Source organism: Orcinus orca, chromosome 10 (genome assembly GCF_937001465.1).
Source record: "Orcinus orca chromosome 10, mOrcOrc1.1, whole genome shotgun sequence".
Lineage (NCBI taxonomy): Eukaryota > Metazoa > Chordata > Mammalia > Artiodactyla > Delphinidae > Orcinus > Orcinus orca.
The window spans coordinates 2,551,806-2,567,849 of NC_064568.1; the positions used below are offsets into that span (position 1 = coordinate 2,551,806).

The 16,044-nt window shown below is 51.4% G+C and overlaps 1 protein-coding gene across 5 annotated transcripts in view; it reads right to left on the reverse strand.

Moving 5' to 3' along the window:
- IQSEC1 (IQ motif and Sec7 domain ArfGEF 1) overlaps positions 1–16,044 on the reverse strand; it is a 330,995-nt gene that overhangs the window by 222,855 nt on the left and 92,096 nt on the right. For all 5 annotated transcript variants that reach the window (XM_049693707.1, XM_049693708.1, XM_049693705.1 and 2 more), the window contains exon 2: positions 14,152–14,181. In XM_049693707.1, the coding sequence (XP_049549664.1) occupies positions 14,152–14,181 (30 nt within the window). The remainder of the gene's footprint in view (positions 1–14,151; positions 14,182–16,044) is intronic.

The window sequence follows — 16,044 nt, forward strand, 5'->3', positions numbered from 1 at the left end:
CCCCCATCCCGAGCCCCCTGGACACCTGCAGCCAGACGCGTCTTGTCCAATGGAAGGCAGCTGTGTCACTCCCTGCTCGTGGGTCCCCTGCTCTTTAGAAAAAAACCCAAAGCCCTCCCTGTGGGACTGAGCTTGGACTGATGAGGGAAATAAGCACAGCCATGGCCCAGCCCAGGCCCAAGGCTCACAGAAGAGGAGGAGACGGTCTCGGGGGCTGAGAGCTCTGACATCGGAGCCGCCGGCTTCCAGGCCCTGAGCTGGGGAGCGTGAGTTTGGGGCCACCGAACACGGTGCACCAGTGGGGGTGGGCCTGGAAGCAAGGGGGGCCGGCCTAGCCCCTGCCTCCCAGCCTCGCTCCCCATTTCTGTCCTGCGTGTGCCTGACACCCCGGCTTCCTGCCGCCCGGATGCCTGCTCTCCGTTTCCTGTGCTCAAACCCAGGCCTCGGGGCCCCTCCCAGATGGGGAAAGGGGAAAAGGCCCGACTCCTGCATGACAGTCAGAAAAGCCAGCTGCACAGGAAAGTGACCCCAAGCCTCTCCGGGGGGCCACGCCCACCCCCCCTTCTCCGACTCCCCACACAGGCTGCTTCACGGGGCTTTGTTATCCTATAATGAACCTCTTGGTCATAATGAACACAGGGCACAGGACCAAAAGTTCCCCGCAGTCCTTCTGGAAACGTTCGGTGCTGTTCGTGCAGGAAGGCAATGCACAGTGTCTGCATTTCTGCCCTGAGTGCGGCTCCCAGCCTTTTCCCCTCAGCACCGCATGTATGGCTGCTGGGAGTTGCCGGGATAATTCTTTAAAGTCATTATTGCATTTAGTTGTTCTGACGAACTCCAAGCACCACGTCACTCCCTGCTTCTCAGACTGCAGCATACGCAGCCCCCATTCTGGGCAGGAGGGTGCAGAACAGAGCGTCTGTGTTGCAGCTTTCTGGAGCATCGAGTTCAAGATGAGGAAGAACCCAGTGCTTGACAAGAACTGTCCCCTCCCCACCAGCACGGAAGAAAAGACAGAGAGGAGCGGGGGAGGGGAGCGCCGCAGGAAAGACTGTCCAGCCTCTGCAGTGACACCCAGGCGGGGGCCGAGGGGCAGACCTGCCTCAGGCAGCTCCAGTTCGTCCTCGAAGCTCACCATGGAGATGCTGGATACCCTCCTGACTTGAATCTCGGGCAGAGAACAACCCCTCGTCCACTGGCATCCGTGCACACAGCGCGCACGTCCGGCCCTGCTCCCGCTCGCGGGAGGGAGTGTGTGTCCAGCCCCGGCCCACCTCCTGCACCTGTCGCCAGGCTCCTGGCTCCGCGTCCTCTTGCTCTGCATTTAAATGCAGGGAGTGCGGTCCGCCCTTCCTCCGCCGTCCAAAAGGGGTCACACTGGGCTCACTTTGCTGTGACGCTTCTTGCCCGGCAGCCTGAAACGTAGATGCTTTCTGATAAAGTTCGAGAATCTCCCAGCCACCCGCTGCCGGTTCTGGCTGCCAGAGGGCGAGGCGGGGGTCCCAGCGTCAGGGTGCCCAGGAGGGTCCCGCCCTGGGGGCGTGCGGCTTTCTCTGAGGCTCCAGTGTGGCAGCTGGTGCTGTGAGAGGAGGGGAGGCCCCGGGCCCCGCCGCAGGGCTGGGCTGGAGGTGGTGGTCCTCGCCTCTAGGCTGGCTGGGGGACCGGCGGGCTCTCTGGCCTCTGCCCTGACTCCTGGCACTCCTCAGGCCGCCCACTTTGTCCCCGTACAGCTGCGTGGGGACGCGAGGCTCCTCTGCCCGTGAACTCACGCTGGGGCCCAAGTCTGCAGCTGTCGTGTCCATCTCATCCTCAGAGAGGAGATATCCTGGCTCAGGTCCCAGGCTCGATCCCCTCCTGGTGGCCGTGCTGCAGGGCAGAGACCAGCTGCCCATGTGCCCCGGGCCTCCGTGTGTCCTGCGGCCTGTAAATGGTCCAACAGGTCTCCTCCGGTCAGTCACCTCAGATAACTTTATGATGTTGGGTGATTTAAAACCTTCATGCTGTGCACTTCATGGAAAAGTGCCTGGAGGCTGGAGGAGCTCTGCTGAGTTTCCTTAACGACCCTGATGGCCATCTGGGCCAATGTCACCTTGGCGAAGCTACCTCGGCCAGTGGTCCTGAGGAGCCTGGAACAGTCCACACGAGCCTCCTTGTCAGCAGGGAGGCCTCAGTGAGGCCCTGCACCATGGTGACCTGCTAACTACACTAAGTGACAATATTAACTAACAACGCTAACTATACTTACTGTGCTAATAATAATACTACCTACACTAACTATACCAACAATTCTAACGATACTAACTGTACTAAAAATACAAAAAAAAAATTCAGATAAAATGAGAAAAAGAACAAAGAAACTAAAGAAAAATAAAAGAGTAGAGAAAAAAGAAAAAATAAACAAAACAGCGGTAAAAAGCAAAAAACAAGCCAACTGTGGGTCCAATGCCATCAGGTCACCAAAGGCAGCTTCCTGGGCTATAAAGACCCAAAACCTGGGCCCAGCAGGGACTTCTGTAGGTTTTCTGTGAATACATCACAGTGGCACCTATGAGGTCAGAGCAAGAAACGGACCAGTCACAGCTGGGGATAAACCACAGTGGTTTTCTCACTAATCAGTCTCAAGACCCCTTTACTCTTTAACAAACAAACAAACAACCAAAAAAAAAAACCAAAACAAAAACAAACAAAAAAAGGACCCAAAGAGCTTTCTGTTTATGTGGGTTATTCAAGATTGATATTTACTTTATTCGAAATGAAAACTGTAGGATAATCCAGTGGCCTTTTCATTTCTAGCTTGAAAATCTGTAATAATTTTTGGCTTCTAAAGACCTCATAACATAGACACTTGAAATATTGAATTCTGTTTCCTTAAACTCTGGTCTCAGAATAATACTACAACTCAACTGACATCACGACACTACAGGAAAATATTCTGTTGCATAAGACATGGTAAGGTAAGTATTTTTATTATTTTTGTTATTATGTCGAATACATAGCATTTGAAAACCTGGGATGTTGAGGGGTGATTCCAGAACTTCCCTTGTGGAGCTCACAATCCAACTAACCCACACAGAGGAAACAATGAGAATAGAATTTAAATGGGAATTCATTTACTATCAATTCTAAGAACTATCGGCTCCAGGAAGTAATGCATATGAAGAAACTGCATGGAAGAGGAGTAGAGATCTGGCCTGGGTGTGAAGGTACATTGTTAGCATCTATAGAGCTGAGAGGAAAATAGCTTTCATCTGATTTTCTCCAGTAAGATCAGGAGATTTCTCATCAGAAACCTTGGAGGCCAGACGGCGTGGGCTTGATGTATTCAAAGTGCTGAAGGAAAAAAAGCTGTCAACCAAGAATCCTATATCTGGCAAAACTGTCCTTCAAAAATGAGGGAGGAATTAAGACCCTCCCAGATAAACCAAAGCTGAGAGACTTCTTTAGCACCAGACCTGCCTGCAACGAGGCACGTCCTTCAGGTTGAAATGAAGGATGCTGGACAGTAACTCAAAGCCTTGTGAAAAAATAAATACACAGATGATTAAAAAGCTGGTACTACTGTAACATCAGTTTGTAGCTCCACTTTTTATTTTCTACCTGATTTAAGAGATTAATGTAATTAAAAACCCAATTATAAGTCTGTTTTTGGACACAAAATGCGTGAAGATGTAATTCTGTGACATCAGTAACTGAAAGGGGGTGGGGTCAGAGCTGTATAGGAGCAGAATTTTTGTATGTTATTGAAGTTAAGCTGGTATAACTTGGCATTAGAGTGTTATAACTTTTGTATGTTAAATGTAATCCCATGGTAACCAGAAAGAAAAGAGCCATAGAATATACACAAAAGGAAATGAGAAGGACATTAAAATCGTTCACTACAAAAAATCCGTTAAGAGCAAAAGAAGATGGCCATGTAGGAAATGAGGGACAAAAAAGCCATAAAGTGTATAGAAAACAAACAGCAAAATAAAAGAAATAAGTCTTTCCTTATTAGTAATTACTTTAAATGTAAATGGATTATATTCTCCAAACAAAAGACTGATTGGCAGACAGGATAAAAACGTAGGATCCTACACCACGATCAAGTGGGGTTTATCCCAGAAAAGCAAGGATTCTTCAATATATACAAATCAATTAATGTGATACACCATATTAACAAACTGAAGTATAAAAACCATATGATAATCTCAATAGATGCAGAAAAAGCTTCTGACAAAATTCAATAGCCATTTATGATAAAAACTCTCCAGAAAGTAGGCATAGAGGGAACTTACCTCAACATAATAAAGGCCATATATGGCAAACCCACAGCCAACATCGTTCTCAATGGTGAAAAACTGAAACCATTTCCACTAAGATCAGGAACAAGACAAGGTTGCCCACTCTCACCGCTTTTATTCAACATAGTTTTGGAAGTTTTAGCCACAGCAATCAGAGACGAAAAAGAAATAAAAGGAACCCAATTTGGAAAAGAAGAAGTAAAACTGTCACTGTTTTCAGATGACATGATATTATACATAGAGAATCCTAAAGATGCTACCAGAAAACTACTAGAGCTAATCAATGAATTTGGGAAAGCAGCAGGATACAAAATTAATGCACAGAAATCTCTTGCATTCCTATACACTAATGATGAAAAATCTGAAAGAGAAATTAAGGAAACACTCCCATTTACCACTGCAACAAAACAAATAAAATACCTAGTAATAAACCTACCTAATGAGACAAAAGACCTGTATGCAGAAAACTATAAGACATTGATGAAAGAAATTAAAGATGATACCAAGAGATGGAGAGATATACCATGTTCTTGGATTGGAAGAATCAACATTGTGAAAATAACTCTACTACCCAAAGCAATCTACAGATTCAATGCAATCCCTATCAAACTACCAATGTCATTTTTCACAGAACTAGAACAAAAAATTTCACAACTTGTATGGAAACACAAAAGACCCTGAAGAGCCAAAGCAGTCTTGAGGGAAAAAAACGGAGCTGGAGGAATCAGATGCCCTGACTTCAGATTATACTGCAAAGCTACAGTAATCAAGACAGTATGGTACTGGCTCAAAAACAGATATACAGATCAATGGAACAGGATAGAAAGCCCAGAGATAAACCCACGCACCTATGGTCAACTAATCCATGACAAAGGGGGCAAGGATATACAATGGAGGAAAGACAGCCTCTTCAATAAGTGGTGCTGGGAAAACTGGACAGCTACATGTAAAAGAATGAAATTAGAACACTCCCTAACACCATATACAAAAATGAACTCAAAATGGATTAAAGACCTAAATGTAAGGCCAGACACTATAAAACTCTTAGAGGAAAGCATAGGCAGAACACTCTAGGACATAAATCACAGCAAGATCCTTTTTGACCCACCTCCTAGAGAAACGGAAGTAAAAACAAAAATAAACAAATGGGACCTAATGAAACTTAAAAGCTTCTGCACAGCAAAGGAAACCATAAACAAGATAAAAAGACAACCCTCAGAATGGGAGAAAATATTTGCAAATGAAGCAATTGACAAAGGATTAATCTCAAAAATATACAAGCAGCTCATGCAGCTCAATATAAGAAAAATAAACAACCAAATCCAAAAATGGGTGGAAGACCTAAATAGATATTTCTCCAAAGAAGATATACAGATTGCCAACAACCACATGAAAGGAGGCTCAACACCACTAATCATTAGAGAAATGCAAATCAAAACTACAATGAGGGCTTCCCTGGTGGCGCAGTGGTTGGGAGTCTACCTGCCGATGCACGGGACACGGGTTCGTGCCCTGGTCCGGGAAGATCCCACATGCCGTGGAGCGGCTGGGCCCGTGAGCCATGGCCACTGAGCCTGTGCATCCGGAGCCTGTGCTCCGCAATGGGAGAGGCCACAACAGTGAGAGGCCCGCGTACCGCAAAAAAAAAAAAAAAAAACTACAATGAGGTATCATCTCACACCAGTCAGAATGGCCATCATCCAAAAATCTACAAACAATAAATGCTGGAGAGGGTGTGGAGAAAAGGGAACCCTCTTGCACTGTTGGTGGGAATGTAAATTGATACAGCTACTATGGAGAACAGTATAGAGATTCCTTAAAAAACTAAAAACAGAGCTACCATATGACGCAGAAATCCCACTACTGGGCATATACCCTGAAAAAACCGTAATTCAAAAAAGAGTCATGTACCACAATGTTCATTGCAGCACTATTTACAAAAGCCAGGACATGGAAGCAACCTAAGTGTCCATCGACAGATGAACAGATAAAGAAGATGTGGCACATATATACAATGGAATATTACTCAGCCATAAAAAGAAATGAAATTCAGTTATTTGTAGTGAGGTGGATGGACATAGAGTCTGTCATACAGAGTGAAGTAAGTCAGAAAGAGAAAAACAAATACCGTACGCTAACACATATATATGGAATCTAAAAAAAAAAAAGAAAAAGGTTCTGAAGAACCTAGGGGCAGCACAGGAATAAAGACGCAGACGTAGAGAATGGACTTGAGGACACGGGGACGGGGAAGGGTAAGCTGGGACGAAGTGAGAGAGTGGCATGGACATATATACACTACCAAATGTAGTGTATATATTTTTTCACCCCTAATGACGGATCATCAAGATACATGAAGCGAAAATGGGCATAACTGAGGGAGAAATAGTCGGTTCTACATAAGAGTTGGAGCCTTCAATACCCCACTCTCAGGGATGGATGGAACAACCACACAGAGGATAAGTGAGGAAGCAGAGGACTTGAACAACATAATGAACCAACCAGATCTAAGACACACGTGACCCTACCCACCAACACAGCACACAAGTACACATGGGGCCTTCTCCAGGACAGACCACGTGTTAGAGTACAATTTATGTCTTAGTAGATTTTCAAAGATAGATATCATACAAGGTATCTTCTCCAACCACAGTGGGATGAAGTTAGAAATCAGTAACAGAGGAAAAGTGGGAAATTCACAAATTTGTGGAAATTACACAACACACTCAAAAGAACCTTGTACCAAAGAATAAATCACAAGGGAAATGAGAAAATACTTAGAGATGAGGGCAAATGAAACAGGACATACCAAACTTAGCAGTGCTAAGAGGGTAATTTATAGTTATAAATGTTTACACTAAAAAACAAGATCACAAGTCAATAACCTAACTTTATACAACTTGGGGAACTAAAAAAAAAAGAACAAATTAAACCCAAAGCTAGCAGAAGGAAGCTGACAATAAAGATTAGAGCAGAGATAAAATAGAGAATAGGAAAGCAATAGAGAAAATCAACAAAACCGAAAGTTGGTGCTTTGGAAAGATTAGCAAAGTTGGCAGACTGTTAACTAGACTGACTAAGAAAAAAAGGGAGACAAATTATTAAAATAGAAGTGAACGCGGAGGCATTACCACTGACTGTGGAGAAATAAAAAGGATTATGAACAATTGTACTCTAATGAATTGGATAACCTGGATAAAACGACAAATTCCTAGAAATACAAAACCTGCCTAGACCGAGTCACAAAGAAATAGAAAATCTGAATAGACTCACAAGTAGTAAGGTGACTAGATCAGTAATCAAAAACTCTGGACCAAAAAAAGCTGTGGACCTGATTGATGGCTTCACTGGTGAATTCTACCAAATAGTTTAAGAAGAACTTACTCCAAGCCTTCTCAAACTCATCTAAAAAAATTCAGGAGAGAGAACATTTCCAACTCACTCTATGAGGCTGGCATTGCCGTGATACCCCCCAAACATCTCTGGCCCATCTCCTAGACGGTCACCGGAGGATTCTTCTAAAACATCCAGCCAGAGGGAATTCCCGGGCGGTCCAGTGGTTAGGACTCCACACTCACGAGGCTCGGGTTCAATCTCTGATCGGGGAACTAATATCCCACAAGCTGTGTGGGGTGGTCCAAAAATAAATAAAAATTAAAATAAAAACAAAATAAAATATCCAGCCAGATGGGTTCTTCGCCCAGTGACCTGAATCTGGTTCCTGTAAGATCTTTCTATTTCCTGTTGTAAACAGAGGCGCAATGGTACCTCCAGAATCAGGCTGAACACATATGCACCCCACCCAAGAGCCTCAGCCCCCCAGGGATGGGCCCCACAGCAGATAGACACAGCTGAAGGGAGTATTAGTGAACTGAAAGGCCATCCTGAGGAAACGGCTCAGGATGCAGCACAGAGCCAAGGAGATGCAAAGTAAGAAACTGGCCCTGAGAGACGAGAAATCTCGGGGTGGGGGGAGGCAAGTGAGGATGGAAGACAGCCACGTGGATGTTCCCCAAGCTGGGAACGGCTTGCCTCCAATCCTCCCTCTGGATTCCAAGGAGGTGAGTCTCCAGAGACTGGTGGAGGGAGGAGAAAGGAGAGAAGAAGGTAGAAGTGAACTGAATGGTACTTCCTGTCACACACTGTTCCACCAGCAGCCTCTTCTGACAGGCCCACTGGCTGTGGGCTGAGATCTTTGCTCCCATTTCATTCACTGTATCTCACTGGTCTTCATGCCCTTAGGGGTTAGCATACAGAAGGTGTTTTTTTTTTTAATATACTTATTTATTTTATTTACTTATTTATTTTATTTTTGGCTGTGTTGGGTCTTCGTTGCTGAGCGCGGGCTTTCTCTAGTTGTGGCGAGCGGGGGCTACTCTTCGTTGCGGTGCGTGGCCGTCTCATTGTGGTAGTTCTCCTTGCTGCGGAGCACAGGCTCTAGGCGCACGGGCTTCAGTAGCTGTGGCACGTGGGCTCAGTATTTGTGGCTCGCGGGCTCTAGAGCGCAGGCTCAGTAGTTGTGGCACATGGGCCTAGTTGCTCCACGGCATGTGGGATCTTCCCAGACCAGGGCTCGAACCCGTGTCCCCTGCGTTGGCAGGACGACTCCCAACCACTGCGCCACCAGGGAAGCCCCCAGTATATGTTTAATAAAGACTGCTGAATGACTGAAATTTGAGGCCTGGAGAGTTCAGCGTCTGATCCCTGGTGACACGAGGGAAAAATGAGGAGAAAGGATTTGGATTCAGAGTTGTCTAAATCCAGTGCCTCTGCTCCTTCCATTCCATGGTGCTAAGCAAGATTTTGCTCACGTCCTAGGCCACCTGCTCAGCCTCTCGTCCAGGCTCTCTGGACACCGGACATCCTGCCGGACAAGGCCCCCAGCCCTTCTCTCTGGTTTGGAACCAGCTCCCAGTCCATCCTGGAGGCGAGCGGTCAGCTCTGTTCACCCAGCACAGCAAACATTGCCAGCTGCGTTCAATCACGGTAAGGACGGGCCTGGAAATCTGCATTTTCAACAAGGACGCCAGGAATTCTGACTTGGAAAGGTTTGGTGTTCCACGTCCTGGCTCCCAGGGAAGCTGGTTAGTATTCCTCAGCCTCAATTTCCCAGAGCTGAAGAAATGAGGCTAATAATTCGCATGCAGGGGTGGGGCTGGCACAGATGAGGGGAGGCCCCGACCCACGGTGAACACTCGTTAAATGATACTTAATTCCCACCGGTGAATATGAGTTCATTTGAAGGGGTTGATGAGAGCCAGGGAGAGAAAAAATAACTCTTTACCGTGCAGAAAGTCCTTGCATCTTAAATACAGTATCAGCACTCCTTCTGGGGCCTCCGCGCAGCTCATCATTCTTTTCAAACTCCAAACTCTGCAAACCTCTCCTCTTTCCCACTAAATAAATCATTAAAAGATTCAAAGCCTGGGCCTCGTAAGCTTCCCCTGGAATGGAGTGAAAAGCAGACACGTGCTCCCCGGGCACAAGGAGCAAAGTCCTACGTTTGCAAAATGGTCAAAAATGAGTCATTTCATTTGTGGAAAATGAATCCATCTGATCTTGCAAATGTTTCGCCTCGGGGAAAAGAAGTGCACGAGAATTCTCAAACAGCCTTCTCCTGGACAAGCAGTTTCCTACTGCTCGGGGAGGCTGAGACAGCCAAGCAGAAAGATAATGCCTCAGATCACTGGAGTCTAAAGAGAAATAACCTCCCCATGAAGGGGCCCTGGGGAGGGTGTAAGCAACAGGGGGTCTCCCAGGGTTCAGTTCCTTAACATTCAGCAAAGAATCCGCTCAGGGCGTCCGTCCATCAATACCTCACTTTGCCAGCCTAACGAAACCCAGACGTCAAAGGTGGCCCCTTGGGCTTCCCTGGTGGCACAGTGGTTGAGAGTGCGCCTGCCGATGCAGGGGACACGGGTTCGTGCCCCGGTCCGGGAGGATCCCGCGTGCCACGGAGCGGCTGGGCCCGTGAGCCACGGCCGCTGAGCCTGCACGTCCGGAGCCTGTGCTCCGCAGCGGGAGAGGCCACAGCGGCGAGAGGCCCGTGTACCGCAAAAACAACAAAAAAAACCCCCAAAAGGTGGCCCCTTCTGCCCACTATTTTTAGTGAGGGTTTGTTGTGGACGTAGGGATGTGAAGGATTCTCCACTGACCAAGGCGAATGGTCCACTTTTCTCTTTTCCTCCAAGTTCATGGCCTGAAAACATTTATGGGTCCTGAATCCACTAAAACAAACATTAGCTTGTCCATGTTCTATATGCAAGGTATCACGCTGGGGCTCCAGGGATACCTAGTGATACCAGGTAAATGCATTCCACTAAGGCCCTTGCGGCCTGCCGTGTGCCTGGAAGGTGCTGGCCTACCTGGAAACGACCCAGGGCCACATCCGGGGCCCATTACTCTGCCTGGGGAAGTAAGACAGGGGCTCACATCACTAGGACGCAAAAGCAGCATGAACTTGGATATCAAAAGCAAGCACAGCAGCTACAGAAGGCAAGGATGGAACCGAGCAGGACCCTGCGGGGCTCCTCCTGGGCAAGGAGCCTCTCTGTTCAGCCTCTACGACCTTCCCTGAGCTCCAAAGGGCAGTTCAAACAGCTGCCAATCAGGGCACGGAGGGGATGCAGAGACGCCAAGAAACAACAGTGCAGCCTTGGGGCGGGGTCCTGGTTCCCCCTCAAGAGATACACACAACAACATCTTGGAGCTCTTTACAGAACTAAAACCCCTACAGGTGGAAGACGTCAGCATTCTTCATTCCAGAGAAGACCACCTGAGGTCAGATTAAAGGAACCAGAGAAGCTCATCAGGAGACCACGGAGACCAGATTAAAGGACTACAGGTCCCGCACACACTGCAATCCTTATCAGCAACCCCACCCTTGAACCATGGCTATAAACCTCCTCACCAAATCCTCCTGGGAGGAGACGACACAGTTTTCAAGGGCAGGAGTCTGCTGTGACCCCTTTGCCTGGCAAAGCAATAAAGCTCTTCTTTTCTACTTCACCCCAAACTGTCTCTGAGATTCGATTCGGCACCGGTGCACAGAGGCCAGGTTTTCAGCATCAAGGGGTGGAGGGGAGGACAGCACTTCATCCATGCCCCCCTCAATCCCCCCGAGCTGCTGCCTCCTTCAAAGTTTCAGGGAGGCAGCAGCTTGGGGGGATTCCGAGAAAGGCACAGGTTTGCCCCGTGGAGGGGGCAGAGGAAACGGCCCGAGTCATACGCACAAGCCGGAAGGCAGGCAGGGAGTCACTGGACGCATTCAGAAGGCGAGGAGCACCGCCGGGTGGGAGCAAGCAGGAGGTCGAGGGGGACTTAGCGGAAAACCAGACTGCACAGGTGGGAGGTGCCGGCCGAGGGGCAACGGGGATCGTGGAGGAGAAGCAGAGGGTCCCTGCTTCAGAGCACTCCCTCTGGCGGCCCTGAGGGCCGAGGGGCTACGGAGAGGCCACCCGGTGGGGTCTGGGCTCACTGACAGAAGAGATCCCACGACACTCTTCCCTGGAAACCCAATTTTGCAGCTGTGCTGGGAGGCAGTGACCTGAGCATGGGGAGAGGACTGGGACCCATCAGGGGTTATATCTGAGCAGCCTGGCAGCTCCTGGTCCTGAGCAAAGGGAGGGCTGTGTGTGCGTGCGCGCGTGCGTGCGTGTGTGCTGTGCCCACACCGGCGAGCAAAGGGTGTGACATGTGGCCAAGGCCTGATGCTGGCGTCCACGGCCCCGGGGCTGAAACGCAGGATGGAGACGCAGTCCAGACCTGAACACGGCACCTTCAAGTCCTGACAGTTTCCACCCACGACCCAGGAGTGCACACAGCCAAGCGAGCTGGAGCCATCGGGGTGGGGTCCGCAGCCCTAGAAGAGCTGAAACGCAGCCTTCTCTGCCCGCGCCCCCATCAGTTTTCTTCCTTGCCTGGCGCCTGAGTGCCCGGCGTCCTGCCGAGAACCGTCTGGCTGGAGCTGGGAGCGTATGTTCACGCTGCACTCCGCCACCCGCGTCCCGAGGCCGTTCCTGTTCCCGCCAGGCAGCCAAGAGATGCAGCTCCGGGTCCCTGCACACGTCCTCCCCCCTCCCCCGAGGGGAGAACCCTCCTCCCTGGGCCCGGCTCCAGCGTCAGTGCCTTCAGAGAACCACCTTCCCGACACCCCTCCACCACCACCACGAGATGCTGAGGCTGGAGGTGGGGGACTGGCTGGGCGCCCAAGCTCTTCAGGGCCATTCGCTGGCCACCTCGAGGTTCGCTCATCCTACACACACCTCCCACCGCTGCTCATGGGGAGCCCGGCTGGACCCACAGGTCTCAGGAGACCTCAGTGCAGGGCCCCATCTCAGCCGCAGCACCTTCTGGGTGAGTGTGTCAGCCAGAGAGGGGGGTTCTCAGATCCCAACGGGGCGGGGGACGGGACCTCACCCCCCCCATCCGCGAGCCAATCTCCTTCCAGTGTCATTGCACACCCCCAGTGCCGGGACGCTCACTGCTCAGCAACCCACCCTCAGCTCGGACGGCTCTCGATTTTTAATAAGAGGTCATACACGGGCACGGTTCACAGCCCAGCAACAGCACAGGGACCCAGGGGAGGCTCGCGGCCACCCTGTCCCTGCCTGCCCTGCCCCCCACCTCCTGAGAGAACATTCTGTGGCTGCCTGTGTCTCCTGCCCTTGCCCCAGGATGTAACGTGAGGCCCACGCTCTCCTGCACCTGGCTCTGTTCACGGACAGCAGCCCTGGGCCTCTTCCCCGCCGGCAGCCGACAGCACACTCCTCTCCCCCAGCTGCATCACTGGGATGTCCCTGAATGCCCGGCCGGGCCTCCTCCTGCATCTCCTGGACACCCTCTGTCCCTCAGAGCGTCTCGCCCAGCCCCTTCAGGCCCTCATCCTTGTGACACCCTGTTGGGTCCCCTTGAGTGTGTGTGCCTCTGCTGCCGGCTGGGACCCTGCATGGCTTGGGGCCACCAGCCCCAGGCCCTCTACTGGCCCCGCCCGTGTCTCCTGGGCTACGCCACAGCCGAGTGCGTCGGGTACTGACTCCAGGGAGCCTCCCCGGGGTGCAGCCACCTTCACCTCTGCCTCTGGCTCCGCAGGCTGCCCAGAAGACCCCACCCTGCCTGACACTCCCAGCGCCAGACCCGGATGAGCATCTCCTCTCCCCAGGGGGTCACGGGAAGGTACCTACCATCCGGTCTGCAGCCAGTGGGCCCCGGGGCCCCTGTGGCTCTCTAATTGCCTCCTTGTCTCTCCTTCCTGCCCCCACTCTCTCTACCACCCATTGTCTCCCATCCCCCATGGCTTTCTCGGCCCCAGCTCAAGCCTTGAGACCTGCTGCACCAGCCCCTGGGCTGAGGCACTAACACCCTCCGCGTGGTCCACTCAGAGCCCCCAGCTGGTAGGGGTGGGGAGGCAGAGGGGTCTCCACCGCAGGCCCCGAGAAAGTACCATCAGTCTGCTCCACGCACCCTGGAGAGACACTGCAGTCCAGGCTGAGAGCCCGCGCCTCCACCAAAGTCCCCAGAGACTTGCCCCACCTGCCCAGCCTGGCCTCAGGGGCTGTCTGAGCTGAGACGATTCTGGCCCTACGTGGGTCACAGCCCAGGCGAACCCGGTCACCATCAGCCCCGATGGGAAGGAACCACCACCAGGCGGGGTGACTCCGTGAAGGTCACTCAAGGACCAGGAAAACCGACGCAGTAAACTGGCGCTCTAGCTCCAGGACCCCAAGCCAGCACAGCACGGCCAAGGTGCCCAGGTGGCGGGCAGGGCTCTGACCTGGCCAGACCCCGTCAGAGAGAAAGCGAAGCACATGGTTTCACCGACACCGCCCACTCCCAGGACAGAGGCACAGACGGAGGCTGACGACACACGTACCTGACGCTGCGGGAGCTTTCTCCTTCCGACCTGCAACGAGAGAGAACACACGCTTAGAATGCAGACCCTCCGCTGCCGGGGACCCAGGCGAGGATGTTAGACATGGGGCCCCTGAGCCCCGCTGCCCAGGATCCCTTCTCCAGCCTCAGCAAGCTGCCCGCACCCAGCCCCAGGGCCACCTCTAGGAGCTTTAGGGCTCTTCTCCCACCCCCCTCATGCCCATCACTTCGAAGGTAATTGTTTTTACAGGAGTTGGGAAGCAACCCCAGAGTTGCAGGGGGAGCTACGGTTCCAGAACTCTGTGTCCAGGCTCTGCAAGGCAGCACCCAGACCAGTGAATGAACGAATGCACGTGGGCGCTGCGCTGGCCTTGCTGCTGCCCCTGCTTGGTATTTGCAGCGTGTCTCCCCACTCCCAGCTCTATTTTCAAGTGCCCAGAAATCAATTCCACTGCTTTACAAAGGAGACAAGGCTCAATGTCAAGAAACCACACAATAAGATCGTATCACGCGCACCTGAACTTTCACATAGACCGAGAAACACGCGGAATCCATCAACAGCGATGACTTCTGCTCTATAAGCCGAGGAAAAGGGACTTTGGGATTAAACAGCTCAGGGCAAAAGAGGCTGGCGGGCTTCCTGGGCCTGAACAAGCTAAGGGCTGCGAGTAAGCACATTTGGGACTCTAATCCCTGAACATCCCAAACTGGATTTCACTGCCAGAGAGCCTGAGAAATAAAAACACACGTAACCCAAAGTCGGATGACTTTTCTTTCAGCAAGTTGCCTTTCCAGTCATCCTGAAGACTGGCTGCACGGCCCCCTCAGCACGGAAGCCAGGGGGTGGCTTCTCCCACTGAGCCAGGCTGGCTGACCTCAGAAGACCACCCTGTGCCCCCTCCCCCTGTCTGCTGCGTCGGAGAAGATGTCATCCCGGTTGCCTTTCAAGCTGACTGACAGGCCGGTGCAGGACCGTGTCTCCTGGATGCCGGCAGCTGGTGGCTGCCCAAAACGCCATGTACACGGCTCTCGCTGTAGCCACAGGCCATGGAGCGTGTCTCATCGTCACGCTCAGGTGTCTGTGTCACAGCCACAGGCCACATCCCGTCAAGCCTCGGGTGCCGCCAATGATGACGACGATGAGACACGCTCCTTATTCGGTCCTCACTGTGTGCCGAGCCCTGGGCTGGGCCCTGATGCATGTAATCTGTGATTTCCACAGCAACCTGGCAGGTCCAGCACGGTCCCCGCTGAGCACATGAGGGACCGAGGGTCCTGGAAGCTAAGTGCCACAGTCACATGACCGGCCAGTGCCCAGGTGCATTTTGAACCCAGATGTGCAAACTCCACCCTCTTCCTGCCAGGCTGAGCTCCCGACGCAACCTCAGTGGTCAGCAAAACACATTCTGCCGTGTTCAAAGTCTGGGCCGAGGTGACAGGGCTGGTGACGGAAGGGGACACGGGTTTGCAGGTGTGTGACTCCTGATCAGGGACTGGTTACCCAGGGATACTGTCATTTATAAGAAATGTGTATTTACATATTTGGTCTTTCAGATGACCAAAGTGCTACCAAATGCAAGTCCATGTGCCCGACGCACAGTGAATCCAAACAACAGGAAAATGTCGGCGTGTGGAGCAGAGAAAGGTTTATTGCAGGGCTGTGCAAGGAGACAGGTGGCTCATGCCTTAAAAACCCCAAAGGTGAGCGAGGGGCGTGGCTAACTGTTGAGAACTTCTCGGTGTCAGATCCTTTGTTCTTGAGGTCGGGACCTGGGCAGGGAACGACGTTCCTGTAACCCTCCACCAAAACAAATGTTATTCTCTGTTCTGACAAGAAAGGGCAAGGTCCCCAGGCTCGACTTTCGCCCTCCGAGGTCCAGGCCTGGCTAAGAGG